Source organism: Salmo salar, chromosome ssa03 (assembly GCF_905237065.1).
Source record: "Salmo salar chromosome ssa03, Ssal_v3.1, whole genome shotgun sequence".
Lineage (NCBI taxonomy): Eukaryota > Metazoa > Chordata > Actinopteri > Salmoniformes > Salmonidae > Salmo > Salmo salar.
In genome coordinates this window covers 104619069-104635711 of record NC_059444.1, presented here as the reverse complement: position 1 = coordinate 104635711, position 16643 = coordinate 104619069, and the positions used below count along the sequence as shown (strand labels likewise).

Here is a 16643-nt window from a genome sequence, read left to right as displayed (position 1 = left end):
TACTGAGTAGGAGTGGTAACCAGATTAAATCGGGTATGTTTTTTATCCAGCCGTGTCAATGCTGCCCCCTAGCCCTAACAGGTTAAAATCAATTTTTATGCCATTTTTCTCGTAAAAAAGCGATAATATTCCGACCGGGAAATCGTGTTTTAGTACAAAGAGAGAGAAAATAAAAACATGGTGTCCCCTCATGCACGCGCCTCAGTCTCATAGTACTCTGACCGACCACTATCCAAACGCGCTAATGTTTTCACCCAGGGCCTGCAAAGCCACCATTCAGCTTTTTCCCGGTTTCTGAGAGCCTATGGGAGCCGTAGGAAGTGTCACGTTACAGCAAAGATCCTCAGTTTTCAATAAAGAGAGCCAAGAAGCCCAAGAAATTGTCAGACAGGCCACTTCCTGTAAGGAATCTTCTCAGGTTTTTGCCTGCCATATGAGTTCTGTTATACTCACAGACACCATTCAAACAGTTTTAGAAACTTTGGAGTGTTTTCTATCCAAAGCCAATAATTATATGCATATTCTAGTTTCTGGGCAGTAGTAATAACCAGATTAAATCGGGTACGTTTTTTATCCGGCCGTGTAAATACTGCTCCCTAGCCCTAACAGGTTAACATCTAGCTCAGTACTGGCGTTTCCCAGATATGATCGCCCCTTTACCCAGACAGTAGACTGTAGGGAGGGGTTCATGACATCAGTACTGACCCAGAGACACGGGAGAAAAAATAGGCCTATTGCTTACTATTCCTCCCGATTAGATGAAGTAGCCCTAGCCATGCCACTATGTTTGCAGTCTGTGGTGGCAGCAGCTCAGGCAGTTGAGGACTCGGCATCTGTTGTGCTCTATCATGATTTGACTTTAAAAGTTCCTCATGCCGTATCCATACTGTTCTTAGAACATAAGATGGCTTACATGTCACCAGCTAGACATTTGTCTCGTATGATAATTATTTTGAACATGCCTAATTTGACAATAGGATGTTGTACTACTCTGAACCCCTCAACATTAGTTCCTATTGCAACAGATGGCAGCCCACATGATTGTGTAACAGAAACTGAGAAAGTTGTCTTACCAAGACCCGATTTGACTTATCTAGCTTTACCTGATGGGGAACTGACTATGTTTGTAGATGGATCATCAAGAAAGAACCATGATGGCACTAATGCGACAGGATATGCTATAGTTACAGACACAGAGGTCTTGGAAGCAGAGCCGTTACCGAGAAACTATTCAGCACAATAGGCAGAAATAGTAGCACTTACCCATGCGTGTCAGTTAGGGACAGGAAAACGTATTACTATTTACACAGACAGTGCCAATGCATTTAACACAGTACACATATTTGCAGCCCAATGGAGAAACAGGGGAATGGTAACCACTTCTGGGAAACCTATTACACACACTCAGTTGATTTTGAATCTATTAGATACTGTATTTTGCCAGAAAAGTTAGCTATTTGTAAATGTGAGGCCCACATTAGAGGGACAGATAGTGTCAGTAACAACAACAGAAAAGCAGATGCGGAAACGAAAAAGGCAGGTCTTAAACCGCAGCCGTCGACACAGCAGTTCTTAAAAGAGGAAGTAAACATAGACAAAGCTATATTAAAATTGTCAGTCTAGAGCACAAGTGAAAGGGATTTCGAAAAGGGAGAAGTTAGGAGCAATTTATATAAGGACGGTATTTGGTATCATGATAAGTTACCAATACTACCTAAGTCATTGTTTCGAGATGCGGCAAGATTGACACATGGGCAGAGCCATGTGTCAACAGGGGGATAGTAGAGCAGGTTCGGAAACACTTTGTGGCCTATTGGATGACGAACTACTTAAAAAAACATTTTTTATAATAGATAAGTATATTAAATGGGAAGAAGCGGTCCCAACTTACTGGGTGGACACAATTAGGGTAGTTGGTTTACTAGGATCTATCTCTTTAAATAATGGATTACATTTTAGCTGATCAGGTAAACCATATAGAATGCCAGAGTTAGAGAGGCCAGAACAGGTAGACATAGAAGTTGAAGATATACTAACAGAACACATGGTTAACCAAACCCGTATGTCCGAGACTTTGTGTCCAACAGGTGAATTACAGGAGAAGATGATTCACTCAATCCAACCAGGAGACTGGGTGTGGATCCAGTCCCTGAGGAGAAAAGAACTGGAAACAGCCACGGTGGGAGGGCACATACCAACTGTTCCTGGTAATAGCCTTCGCGGTGAGAATATCTGAAAGAGCTACCTGGGTTCATATCACACATTGCGGGAGGGTAAGACACACAGACACTGTCGAACAATCACAGAGTTAGGAGAAGAACCGAATACCAATAAGGTTTGGGGGTTACCTCTCTAACGAAGATTCCCTAACCCGCCCAATCCTCACTGTGTGCGTTCATAGAAGTGAAAGTGTGGGTTGGCCTCTAGCCAGTGATATATTCTCCGGGAGGGGGTGGGGCTTTACAGGGGTACTGGTCAGTCTGAGCTGTCTGATTGTGGGAGCCATATTCCTAATACACCATGAACCACTCGAGAAGTCAGAAAGTGGTAACTTGACCCATAGTGTAGAAGATGAGGAGTATTTATGGCCTAGGTACAAAAGGTCACTCGATCTGGATAAAAAGGAAGTGAGAGTAGAGTTAGGGAAGGATGCCTCAATAGAATTCTATGCAGACCAAATGGGGTCCCTAACCTCCTGGCAGTCTAGGACTCGGACTTCATGGGGAAGATATCTGTGTAGATCCCGGTGTAACTCATGGAATCGGGTCATAGCTCACACAGAGAGAGAAGGCTATGTCAATCCACACACCCAATATAGAAACAGATGGAGTATAGTGAAGGCCAGGGTTTTTGACTGCAATCCAGAGCAAGGGAAGTATTGCTTGAAGATAGGAATGACCATTAAAAGCATAAAGAAAGAGGATTTAGGGTTATGGTATGTTGGCCTTGACCAGACCATTGTCGACACTGCGGTACCATTCCGAGTAGTAGAGGTTAGGACAGGAGATAGTTCTACCGCCAGCCAGAATACCAGTAGTACCCCTGATAAAACGGACATTACCCGTGTAGTCATCCAGAGCCAAGGACCGGTGAGGATAGTTCAGACGAAAGATCTTAACCTGTTAGGGCTAGGGGGCAGTATTGACACGGCTGGATAAAAAACATACCCGATTTAATCTGGTTACCACTCCTACCCAGTAACTAGAATATGCATATACTTATTACATATGGATAGAAAACACCCTACATTTTCTAAAACTGTTTGAATGGTGTCTGTGAGTATAACAGAACTCAAATGGCAGGTCAAAACCTGAGAGATTCCTTTACAGGAAGTGGCCTGTCTGACCATTTCTTGAACTTCTTTTCCATCTCTATCATTTACTAAGGATCTCTGCTCTAACGTGACACTTCCCACGTCGTCCATAGGCGCTCAGAGCCCGGGAAAAACAGAATGTCGTCATTCCAGCCCCAGGCTGAAACACATTATCGCCTTTCTCAAGTGGCCGATCAAGGGACACTGGGCTTAGGCGCGTGACCCGACCGCCCCGCCTTTTGGGATTTTTTTCCTCTGTTTGCCGAAAAGGAGATTCCCTGTCGGAATATTATCGCTTTTCTACGAAAAATGTCGTAAAAATTGATTTTAAACAGCGGTTGACATGCTTCGAAAGTACGGTAATGGAATATTTAGAATTTTATTGTCACGAATTGCGCCATGCGCGCGACACTTCTTTACTATTTCGGATAGTGTCTGGAACGCACGAACAAAACGCCGCTATTCGGATATAACGATGGATTATTTTGGACCAAACCAACATTTGTTATTGAAGCAGCAGTCCTGGGTGTGCATTCTGACGAAGACAACAAAAGGTAATCAAACTTTTATAATAGTAAATATGATTATGGTGAGTTTTAGAAACTTTGGAGTGTTTTCTATCCAAAGCTAATAATTATATGCATATTCTAGTTTCTGGGCAGGAGTAATAATCAGATTAAATCGGGTACTTTTTTTATCCGGCCGTGAAAATACTGCCCACCATCCATAACAAGTTAACAAGCGATGACCACTCCACTACCATTGTCAACTACCTCCTCACATGAACTGGAAGCCATGTCTCATGTTGCCCACTCATCCACTGGCACATTGAATGTTTCCTCTCCAAGCACTGTGAGGGAACCCCTGTCAATTTTCTCTCATTACTTTATGTAGAGTCAATCACAAAGACATTATTACACATCTATGATTTTACTCCTTGCTTGGACTAACTCATTCTTAGCTCTTTTGTCTCACTGTGTAGTGTGTTGTGTTATTGTCTTCCCAGTCAAATCCTGTCCTGCACTGGTCAAGCCTCTGAACACCTCAACTCATGCCTCATACCCTCATTCAATCACTGCTGTGATCCCTTCCCAAAACTGGTGTAAGTAGCCCTCTCATTCCTATTCCCCATAATATTGTACTATAAGTGTCTTTATTAACCTGTTAGGGCTAGGGGGCAGCATTTGCACATCTGGATAAAAAAAATGTACCCGATTTAATCTGGTTACTAATCCTACCCAGTAACTAGAATATGCATATACTTATTATATATGGATAGAAAACACTCTAAAGTTTCTAAAACTGTTTGAATGGTGTCTGTGAGTATAACAGAACTCATTTGGCAGGCAAAACCCTGAGACATTTTCTGACAGGAAGTGGATACCTGATGTGTTGTATTACCTTTAAACCTATCCCATTGAAAAACACAGGGGCTGAGGAATATTTTGGCACTTCCTATTGCTTCCACTAGATGTCACCAGCCTTTACAAAGTGTTTTGAGTCTTCTGGAGGGAGATCTGACCGAACAAGAGCCATGGAACGATGATGTCCCATTAGACACCTGGCGCGCGAGTTCATGTTGGGTACCCTCGTTCCAATACGTTATAAAAGAGTATGCATTCGTCCACCTTGAATATTATTCATGTTCTGGTTAAAAAAGGCCCTAATGATTTATGCTATACAACGTTTGACATGTTTGAACGAACGTAAATATATTTTTTCCCCTCGTTCATGACGAGAAGTCCGGCTGGCTTAGATCATGTGCTAACAAGACGGAGATTTTTGGACATAAATGATGAGCTTTTTTGAACAAAACTACATTCGTTATGGACCTGTGATACCTGGAAGTGACATCTGATGAAGAGAATCAAAGGTAATGGATTATTTACATAGTATTTTCGATTTTAGATCTCCCCAACATGACGTCTAGTCTGTATCGCAACGCCGTATTTTCTGGGCGCAGTGCTCAGATTATTGCAAAGTGTGATTTCCCAGTAAGGTTATTTTTAAATCTGGCAAGTTGATTGCGTTCAAGAGATGTAAATCTATAATTCTTTAAATGACAATATAATATTTTACCAATGTTTTCTAATTTTAATTATTTAATTTGTGACGCTGACTTGACTGCCGGGTTATTGGAGGGAAACGATTTCCTCAACATCAATGCCATAGTAAAACGCTGTTTTTTGGATATAAATATGAACTTGATAGAACTAAAAATGCATGCATTGTCTAACATAATGTCCTAGGAGTGTCATCTGATGGAGATTGTAAAAGGTTAGTGCATCATTTTAGCTGGTTTTATGGTTTTGGTGACCCTGTCTTTGAGTTGACAAAACATTACACACAACTCTTGTAAATGTACTGTCCTAACATACTCTAAATTTATGCTTTCGCCGTAAAACCTTTTTGAAATCGTAAAACGTGGTTAGATTAAGGAGATGTTTATCTTTCAAAGGGTGTAAAATAGTTGTATGTTTGAAAAATTTGAATTTTGACATTTATTTGGATTCAAATTTGCCGCTCTTGAAATGCACCTGCTGTTGATGGAGTGCACCACGGGTGGCACGCTAGCATCCCACCTAGCCCATAGAGGTTAACGAGAGTCTTATCTTTAAAAATGGTGTAAAATAGTCATATGTTTGAGAAATTGAAGTAATAGCATATCTAAGGTATTTGAATAACGCGCCACAGGATTCAACTGGCTGTTGAGTAGGTGGGACGCAAGCGTCCCACCTACCCCATAGAGGTTAACCCTAACCTAACACCAACCCAACCCTAACCCAATGCTAACCCAAACCCAACTCTATCCTTAACCGTAACCCAACTATAACCCTAACCCAACCCTAACCTTAACACCAACCAAACCCAACCCTAACCCAACTCAATCCTTAACCCTAACCCAACCCTAACCCAACCATAACCCAACCCTAACACTAACCCAACCCCAACCCTAACTCAACCCCAACTCTAACTCAACCCTAACCCTAACCCTAACCCAACTCTAACCCTAACCCAACCTCAACTCTAACCCAACCCCAACTCTAACCCTAACCCAACCTCAACTCTAACCCAACCCTAACACCAATCCAACCCTAATCCAACACTAACCCTAACCCAACCACAACTCTAACCCAACCCTAACCCTAAACCAACCTCAACTCTAACCCAACCCTAACCCAAACCCAACTCTAACCCTAACCCAAAACTAACCTGAACACCAATGCAACCCAACCCTAACCCAACCCTATCCTTAACCCTAACCCAACCCTAACTCCAACCCAACCCTAACCCAACCATAACCCTAACCCAACTCTATCCTTAACCCTAACCCAGCCCTAACCCTAACCCAACCCTAACTCAACCCCAACTCTAAACCTAACCCTAGCTTCAACCCATCCCTATCCATAACCATAACTCTGACACTTACCCCAACCCTGTCCTCAACCCTAACCCAACCCTAACACCAACCCAACCCTAACCTAACCCTAACCCAACCGCAACTCTAACCCTAACCCCAACCTAACCTTAACACCATCACAACCCAACCCTAACCCAAATCCAACTCTATCCTTAACCCTAACCCTAACCCTTAACTCTAACTCTAACTCTAACCCACCCCTAACCCTAAGCCAACACCAACTCGAACCCTAACCCAACCCTAACCCTAACCCAACCCTAACCCAACCCTAACCCTAACCCAACCTTAACACCAACCCAACCCTAACCCTAACCCAACTCTAACACTAACTCCAAGCAGTAGGACTGTGGAAAGGACTTATGCCAGGTAGTCTGGATGAATAGTGATCTGCATGATTTTTAACCAGCAACTCCACTCTACTACAAAGTTCATATTCAATGTGATGAAAACATCTTCTTCCTTACTTTTTATTTCTAGAAACCACTTTTCAGATGTTGTTTTTCCTTTACCACATGTAAATGTAACCCTTGACTTCTGTTGAAACATTTAGTGTTTGTGTGTTTATCTTCTTGCGAAGTTCCCAGCAGAAGGGGATCCAGCTGGGTATCTGAAGATACATTTGAACATGATTGTTTACAGGTTTGGTGCTGGGAACCACTAGTGAAGATACCGACACGCAGGAGCTTTCAGTGGTTCTACAGTTGGTTCAGCTAGATATGTATTCTGTACCTCTTATAGACCCATCTGGGGTTGGTTCAGCTAGATATGTATTCTGTACCTCATTATAGACCCATCTGTGGTTGGTTCAGCTAGATATGTATTCTGTATCTCATTATATACCCATCGGTGGTTGGTTCAGCTAGATATGTATTCTGTACCTCATTATAGACCCATCGGTGGTTGGTTCAGCTAGATATGTATTCTGTACCTCATTATATACCCATCGGTGGTTGGTTCAGCTAGATATGTATTCTGTACCTCATTATAGACTCATCGGTGGTTGGTTCAGCTAGATATGTATTCTGTACCTCATTATATACCAATCTGTGGTTGGTTCAGCTAGATATGTATTCTGTACTTCATTATATACCCATCGATGGTTGGTTGAGCTAGATATGTGTGCTGTACCTCATTATAGACCCATCTGTGGTTGGTTGCATCACTGCCTGGTACAGCAATTGCTCAGCCTCTGACCGCAAGGCACTACAGAGGGTAAAGCGTACGGCCCAGTACATCACTATGGCTAAGCTGCCTGCCATCCAGGACCTCTACACCAGGCGGTGTCAAAGGAAGGCCCTAAAATTGTCAAAGACCCCAGCGTCCCCAGTCATAGACTGTTCTCTCTTCTACCACATGGCAAGGGGTACCGGAGTGCCAAGTCTAAAAAAAAGGCTTCTCAACAATTTTGTAATTGATTTTACATTAACTCTCCAGTCGCAGGTTGATGTTTGTCATGAATCTTGACCTGGAGGCAGAACTGCGCGATTTCATCTAGATATGCCAGCTGCAAAATCAAAATTGGCTGTGGAAAATAATGTTGTTTTATGGTCTTAATTAAAGGGAAGGATTAACAGTGTGGTTAGGGTTAAGGTAAGGATTAAAATCTGATTGTATTACTTTGTGCCTGTGCCAGCTAGCGACCACTTTGCTGAACTGCCTCCAGGGCAAGATTCAGGACAATAAATGCCAACCTGCCTCCAGAACAAGATTCATGACAATAAATGCCAACCTGCCTCCAGGGCAAGATTCATGACAATAAATGCCAACCTGCCTCCAGGGCAAGATTCATGACAATAAATGCCAACCTGCCTCCAGGGCAAGATTCATGACAATAAATGCCAACCTGCCTCCAGGGCAAGATTCATGACAATAACTGCCAACCTGCCTCCAGGGCAAGATTCATGACAATAAATGCCAACCTGCCTCCAGAACAAGATTCATGACAATAAATGCCAACCTGCCTCCAGAACAAGATTCATGACAATAAATGCCAACCTGCCTCCAGAACAAGATTCATGACAATAAATGCCAACCTGCCTCCCAGCCGTCCCCTCCTTATCTTTACAAGACTGCAAAACATGCAAGATAGTGATGTGGGGGTTCCCTCATAACCCTCAGTCCCCAGCTGGGTAGATGGCAGGTTGAATAAAGAGAAGCTAGTGATGTGGGGGTTCTCTCATAACCCTCAGTCCCCAGGTGGGTAGATGGCAGGTTGAATAAAGAGAAGCTAGTGATGTGGGGGTTCTCTCATAACCCTCAGTCCCCAGGTGGGTAGATGGCAGGTTGAATAAAGAGAAGTTAGTGATGTGGGGGTTCTCTCATAAGCCTCAGTCCCCAGGTGGGTAGATGGCAGGTTGAATAAAGAGAAGCTAGTGATGTGGGGGTTCTCTCATAACCCCCCTCTTCATGTAATCTGATTCATTGTGATCTAGGATCAGGTTCCCCCTCTCCATGTAATCTGATTCATTATGATCTAGGATCATGTCACCCCTCTCCATGTAATCTGATTCATTATGATCTAGGATCAGGTCCCCCTCCTCTCCATGTCATCTGATTCATTATGACAAAGGATCCAGTCCCCCCACCTCTCCATGTAATCTGATTCATTATGATCTAGGATCAGGTCCCCCTTCTCCATGTAATCTGATTCATTATGATCTAGGATCAGGTTCCCCCTCTCCATGTAATCTGATTCATTATGATCTAGGATCAGGTCTCTCCTCTCCATGTAATCTGATTCATTATGATCTAGGATCAGGTCCCCTCCTCTCCATGTAATCTGATTCATTATGATCTAGGATCAGGTCCCCCCTCTCCATGTAATCTGATTCATTATGATATAGGATCTTTTTATTTTTTGTATTTAATCTTTATTTAACCAGGTAGGCCAGTTGAGAACAAGTTCTCATTTACAACTGCGACCTGGCCAAGAATAAAGCAAAGCAGTGCGACCGAAACACCAACACAGAGTTACCTGGAATAAACAAGCGTACAGTCAATGACACAATATAAAAAAGAAAGTCTATATACAGTGTGTGCAAATGGCGTGAGGGGGTAAGGCAATAAAAAGGCCGTAGTAGCAAAGTAATCATAATTTATCAGATTAACACTGGAGTGATAGATGAGCAGATGATGATGTGTAAGTAGTGATACTGGTTTGCAAAAGAGCAGTAAAGTAAATAAAAACAGTATGGGGATGAGGTAGGTAGATTGGGTGGGCTATTTACAGATGGACTATGTACAGCTGCAGCGATCGGTTAGCTGCTCAGATAGCTGATGTTTAAAGTTAGTGAGGGAAATATAAGTTTCCGGCTTCAGCGATTTTTGCAATTCAAAGCCAAAGGAGGTGTTGGCTTTGGGGATGACCAGTGAGATGTACCTGCTGGAGCGTGTGCTATGGGTGGGTGTTGTTATCGTGACCAGTGAGCTGAGATAAGGCGGAGCTTTACCTAGCATAGACTTGTAGATGACCTGGAGCCAGTGGGTCTGGCGACGAATATGTAGCGAGGGCCAACCAACTAAAATGACCTGTGTTGCAATCATGAAAAAAACTACCCGGCCTTCATCGTTTGACATTGAGAACATTGGGAGAGATGAGAGCTGACGTTTTAGTAAATGTGCAGATTACGTATCTCAGTCACAGACAAGAAGCTCAATTAAGACATTATCTTCACCACTGGGACTGGGGACAACAGGACCACAGGCCAAATAATACAGCTCAACACTTCCACACTACCACAGTGAGTAGAATCAGGCTTCTGAACACAGAAAACTTGCAGAATTATTAATGATGAATTGTATTAGACGTTATTAGACATTTCTGTTGTTGAGGAGGATGGGAGACCCACAGAGACGTCAAAATGTTTTTCAAAAATCGTTGAAGAGTCATTTTTTTAACCTAAAGCATTTAACCTCTATGGGCTAGGTGGGACGCTAGCGTGCCACCCGTGGTGCACTCCATCAACAGCAGGTGCATTTCAAGAGCGGCAAATTTGAATCCAAATAAATGTCAAAATTCAAATTTTTCAAACATACAACTATTTTACACCCTTTGAAAGATAAACATCTCCTTAATCTAACCACGTTTTACGATTTCAAAAAGGTTTTACGGCGAAAGCATAAATTTAGAGTATGTTAGGACAGTACATTTACAAGAGTTGTGTGTAATGTTTTGTCAAGTCAAAGACAGGGTCACCAAAACCATAAAACCAGCTAAAATGATGCACTAACCTTTTACAATCTCCATCAGATGACACTCCTAGGACATTATGTTAGACAATGCATGCATTTTTTAGTTCTATCAAGTTCATATTTATATCCAAAAACAGCGTTTTACTATGGCATTGATGTTGAGGAAATCGTTTCCCTCCAATAACCGGCAGTCAAGTCAGCGTCACAAATTAAATAATTAAAATTAGAAAACATTGGTAAAATATTATATTGTCATTTAAAGAATTATAGATTTACATCTCTTGAACGCAATCAACGTGCCAGATTTAAAAAATAACCTTACTGGGAAATCACACTTTGCAATAATCTGAGCACTGCGCCCAGAAAAATACGCGTTGCGATACAGACTAGACGTCATGTTGGGGAGATCTAAAATCGAAAATACTATGTAAATAATCCATTACCTTTGATTCTCTTCATCAGATGTCACTTCCAGGTATCACAGGTCCATAACGAATGTAGTTTTGTTCAAAAAAGCTCATCATTTATGTCCAAAAATCTCCGTCTTGTTAGCACATGATCTAAGCCAGCCGGACTTCTCGTCATGAACGAGGGGAAAAATATATTTCCGTTCGTTCAAACATGTCAAACGTTGTATAGCATAAATCATTAGGGCCTTTTTAACCAGAACATGAATAATATTCAAGGTGGACGAATGCATACTCTTTTATAACGTATTGGAACGAGGGTACCCAACATGAACTCGCGCGCCAGGTGTCTAATGGGACATCATCGTTCCATGGCTCTTGTTCGGTCAGATCTCCCTCCAGAAGACTCAAAACACTTTGTAAAGGCTGGTGACATCTAGTGGAAGCAATAGGAAGTGCCAAAATATTCCTCAGCCCCTGTGTTTTTTCAATGGGATAGGTTTAAAGGTAATACAACACATCAGGTATCCACTTCCTGTCAGAAAATGTCTCAGGGTTTTGCCTGCCAAATGAGTTCTGTTATACTCACAGACACCATTCAAACAGTTTTAGAAAATTTAGGGTGTTTTCTATCCATATGTAATAAGTATATGCATATTCTAGTTACTGGGTAGGAGTGGTAACCAGATTAAATCGGGTATGTTTTTTTATCCAGCCGTGTCAATACTGCCCCCTAGCCCTAACAGGTTAATACTGTAGCTGTTTAGTTAGTCACATGTTCAACTATCATCAGCTGATCCAGGAAATCATTTTCTGAATGACAGTCACATGACAAACATCACGACATGCAACAACAACCAAAGTGCTTCTTCATTCATTACTCTGGTAAAGACAGTTATGCCGTGCTCCACGTTGGATCCAACATCCCTAAGAAATTGATGTTTATAATGTGTTATTGTCTGCCTGATTTACAGTAGTGTCTCGTTAGTCTGTTTGCACACAGAGATACTTAGCTCATAATGTGTAGAGAACTGTTCCTTGATGGATAGGCTACTGTACAACACACAGAGCTATTTTCCTTTATTCAGGACATTTAGAATGACAACACATTACAGAATAGCCTAGTGGGATTATTCACAAAATTATCTGGTGATCAGGTTATGAAATGTCATGAAAGACATTTTAGTTTCCATGTTTCACCTGAAGTATGAAATTATTTATAGTCCTAGGTCTATGTTGTTAGGTGAAGTTATGGGTCCTGCAGTATGTCTATGTTATTGTTTGTTGAAGTTATGGGCCAATTTGTTAACTTCTTCGGGCTAGGGGGCAGTGTTCGGAAGTTCGGAGAGTCTGGCATGCCCAAAGGAAACTGCCTGTTACTCAGACCCAGAAGCTAGGATATGCATATAATTGGTTGTATTTGATAGAAAACACTTTGCTTGATTTACAGTTTTATTGTTTATTTACATATTAGGGTACCTGAGGCTTGATTAGAAACGTTGTTTGACTTGTTTGGATGAAGTTTATTGGTAACTTTTTGGATTATTTTGTCTGCATGTTGAACGGGTGGATTACTGAACAAAACGAGCCAACCAAACTGAGTTTTTGGGATATAAAGAGGGACTTTATCAAACAAAACAACCATTTATTGTGTAGCTGGGACCCTTGGGATTGCAAACAGAGGAAGATCTTCAAAGGTAAGTGATTTATTTTATCGCTATTTTAGATTTTTGTGACGGCTGTGCTGGTTTGAGAAATATTTCTATGCAGCAAGTATGCGGGGCGCTATCAAATCAAATCAAATGTATTTATATAGCCCTTCGTACATCAGCTGAAATCTTAAAGTGCTGTACAGAAACCCAGCCTAAAACCCCAAACAGCAAGCAATGCATGTGAAAGAAGCACGGTGGCTAGGAAAACTCCCTAGAAAGGCCAAAAACCTAGGAAGAAACCTAGAGAGGAACCAGGCTATGAGGGGTGGCCAGTCCTCTTCTGGCTGTGCCGGGTGGATATTATAACAGAACATGGTCAAGATGTTAACCTCTTGGGGCTAGGTGGGACGCTAGCGTGCCACCCGTGGTGCACTCCATCAACAGCAGGTGCATTTCAAGAGCGGCAAATTTGAATCCAAATAAATGTCAAAATTCAAATTTTTCAAAAATACAACTATGTTACACCATTTGAAAGATAAACATCTCCTTAATCTAACCACGTTTTACGATTTCAAAAAGGTTTTACGGCGAAAGCATAAATTTAGAGTATGTTAGGACAGTACATTTACAAGAGTTGTGTGTAATGTTTTGTCAAGTCAAAGACAGGGTCACCAAAACCATAAAACCAGCTAAAATGATGCACTAACCTTTTACAATCTCCATCAGATGACACTCCTAGGACATTATGTTAGACAATGCATGCATTTTTAGTTCTATCAAGTTGATATTTATATACAAAAACAGCGTTTTACTATGGCATTGATGTTGAGGAAATCGTTTCCCTCCAATAACCGGCAGTCAAGTCAGCGTCACAAATTAAATAATTAAAATTAGAAAACATTGGTAAAATATTATATTGTCATTTAAAGAATTATAGATTTACATCTTTTGAACGCAATCAACTTGCCAGATTTAAAAATAACCTTACTGGGAAATCACACTTTGCAATAATCTGAGCACTGTGCCCAGAAAAATACGCGTTGCGATACAGACTAGACGTCATGTTGGGGAGATCTAAAATCGAAAATACTATGTAAATAATCCATTACCTTTGATTCTCTTCATCAGATGTCACTTCCAGGTATCACAGGTCCATAACGAATGTAGTTTTGTTCAAAAAAGCTCATCATTTATGTCCAAAATCTCCGTCTCGTTAGCACATGATGTAAGCCAGCCGGACTTCTCGTCATGAACGAGGGGAAAAATTATATTTCCGTTCGTTCAAACATGTCAAACGTTGTATAGCATAAATCATTAGGGCCTTTTTAACCAGAACATGAATAATATTCAAGGTGGGACGAATGCATAGTCTTTTATAACGTATTGGAACGAGGGTACCCAACATGAAGTAGCGCGCCAGGTGTCTAATGGGACATCACCGTTCCATGGCTCTTGTTCGGTCAGATCTCCCTCCAGAAGACTCAAAACACTTTGTAAAGGCTGGTGACATCTAGTGGAAGCAATAGGAAGTGCCAAAATATTCCTAAACCCCTGTGTTTTTCAATGGGATAGGTTTAAAGTCAATACAACACATCAGGTATCCACTTCCTGTCAGAAAATGTCTCAGGGTTTTGCCTGCCAAATGAGTTCTGTTATACTCACAGACACCATTCAAACAGTTTTGGAAACTTTAGAGTGTTTTCTATCCATATATAATAAGTATATGCATATTCTAGTTACTGGGTAGGATTAGTAACCAGATTAAATCGGGTACATTTTTTTTATCCAGACGTGCAAATGCTGCCCCCTAGACCCAACAGGTTAAAATGTTCATAAATGACCAGCATGGTCAAATAATAATAATCATAGTAGTTGTCGAGGGTGCAACAAGCACGTCCGGTGAACAGGTCAGGGCTCCATAGCCGCAGGCAGAACAGTTGAAACTGGAGCAGCAGCACGGCCAGGTGGACTGGGGACAGCAAGGAGTCATCATACCAGGTAGTCCTGAGGCATGGTCCTAGGGCTCAGGTCCTCCGAGAGAAAGAGAGAAAGAGAGAATTAGAGAGAGCATATTTAAATTCACACAGGACACCGGATAAGACAAGAGAATACTCCAGATGTAACAGACTGACCCTAGCCCCCGACACATAAACTACTGCAGCATAAATACTGGAGGCTGAGACAGGAGGGATCAGAAGACACTGTGGCCCCATCCGATGACACCCCAGACAGGGCCAAACAGGCAGGATATAACCCCACCCACTTTGCCAAAGCACAGCCCCCACACCACTAGAGGGATGTCTACAACCACCAACTTACCGTCCGAAGACAAGGCCGAGTAAAGCCCACAAAGATCTCCGCCATGGCACAACCCAAGGGGGGCGCCAACCCAGACAGGAAGACCACGTCAGTGACTCAACCCACTCAAGTGACGCACCCCTCCCATGGACGGCATGGAAGAACACCAGTAAGTCAGTGACTCAGCCCCTGTAATAGGGTTAGAGGCAGAGAATCCCAGTGGAAAGAGGGGAACCGGCAAGGCAGAGACAGCAAGGGCGGTTCGTTGCTCCAGCCTTTCCGTTCACCTTCACACTCCTGGGCCAGACTATACTTAATCATAGGACCTACTGAAGAGATAAGTCTTCAGTAAAGACTTAAAGGTTGAGACTGAGTCTGCGTCTCTCACATGGGTAGGCAGACCATTCCATAAAAATGGAGCTCTATAGGAGAAAGCCCTGCCTCCAGCTGTTTGCTTAGAAATTCTAGGGACAATTAGGATGCCTGCGTCTTGTGACCGTAGCGTACGTGTAGGTATGTACGGCAGGACCAAATCGGAAAGATAGGTAGGAGGAAGCCCATGTAATGCTTTGTAGGTTAGCTTTGTCCTCAGATAATAAAATGCTATGCTTTCACCGTAAAGCCTATTGTAAATCGGACAATGCGGTTCGATTACCAAGATTCTAAACTAAAGAATCATGTATGACACTTGTATTTTCATGAATGTTTAATATTACGATTTTTGTATTTTGAATTTCACGCTCTGCAATTTACCGGATGTTGTCTAAGTGGAACGCTAGCAGAACACTGATCCGTAAGAAGTTAAACACTTAGCGTACAAACCCTCATTGTCAGGCTGATGGCAAAGCTAAACTTGCCAAAGAGCATTTTACTGGTTGAAGTGTTTAAGTATAAAGCAGTTGGTTTATATCACAAAGTTAAGTTGGAGATTCAAACGATCCTTACAGTTATAATCTAATAGTAGTGTGAAATGCACTCATAATCAACCTAGAAATGGAGGCTATTTTTGCAGTCAGCCTATGAGAACTCCCCTGAGATTTCCCCCATGGTGGTGAATTAGTGAATAGACACAGAGCTTAATGTGAGTTTCCTTGAGTAGCACTCCTGATCTTGTGCTGTAATATTCAGAATACATCGTGAAAAACTAAAATCTTTGCTCACCATTTTTTTCTCCTGGCAGATATACTACATCCATAACTAGGGGTTTCCTCATTACCAGATATACTACGTCCATAACTAGTGGTTTCCTCATGACCAAATATACTACATCCATAACTAGCGGTTTCCTCATTACCAGATATACTACATCCATAACTAGTGGTTTCCTCATTACCAGATATACTACATCCATAACTAGTGGT

At 41.9% G+C, this 16643-nt stretch overlaps 1 protein-coding gene across 1 annotated transcript in view; it reads left to right on the top strand.

The window, feature by feature from the left end:
- Positions 1 to 16643, top strand: part of LOC123741878 (zinc finger protein 184-like) — a gene marked incomplete at both ends in the record, with an annotated part of 464177 nt that overhangs the window by 445737 nt on the left and 1797 nt on the right. The window contains one exon of the mRNA XM_045716109.1: positions 302 to 313. Coding sequence (XP_045572065.1) covers positions 302 to 313 — 12 coding nt within the window. The remainder of the gene's footprint in view (positions 1 to 301; positions 314 to 16643) is intronic.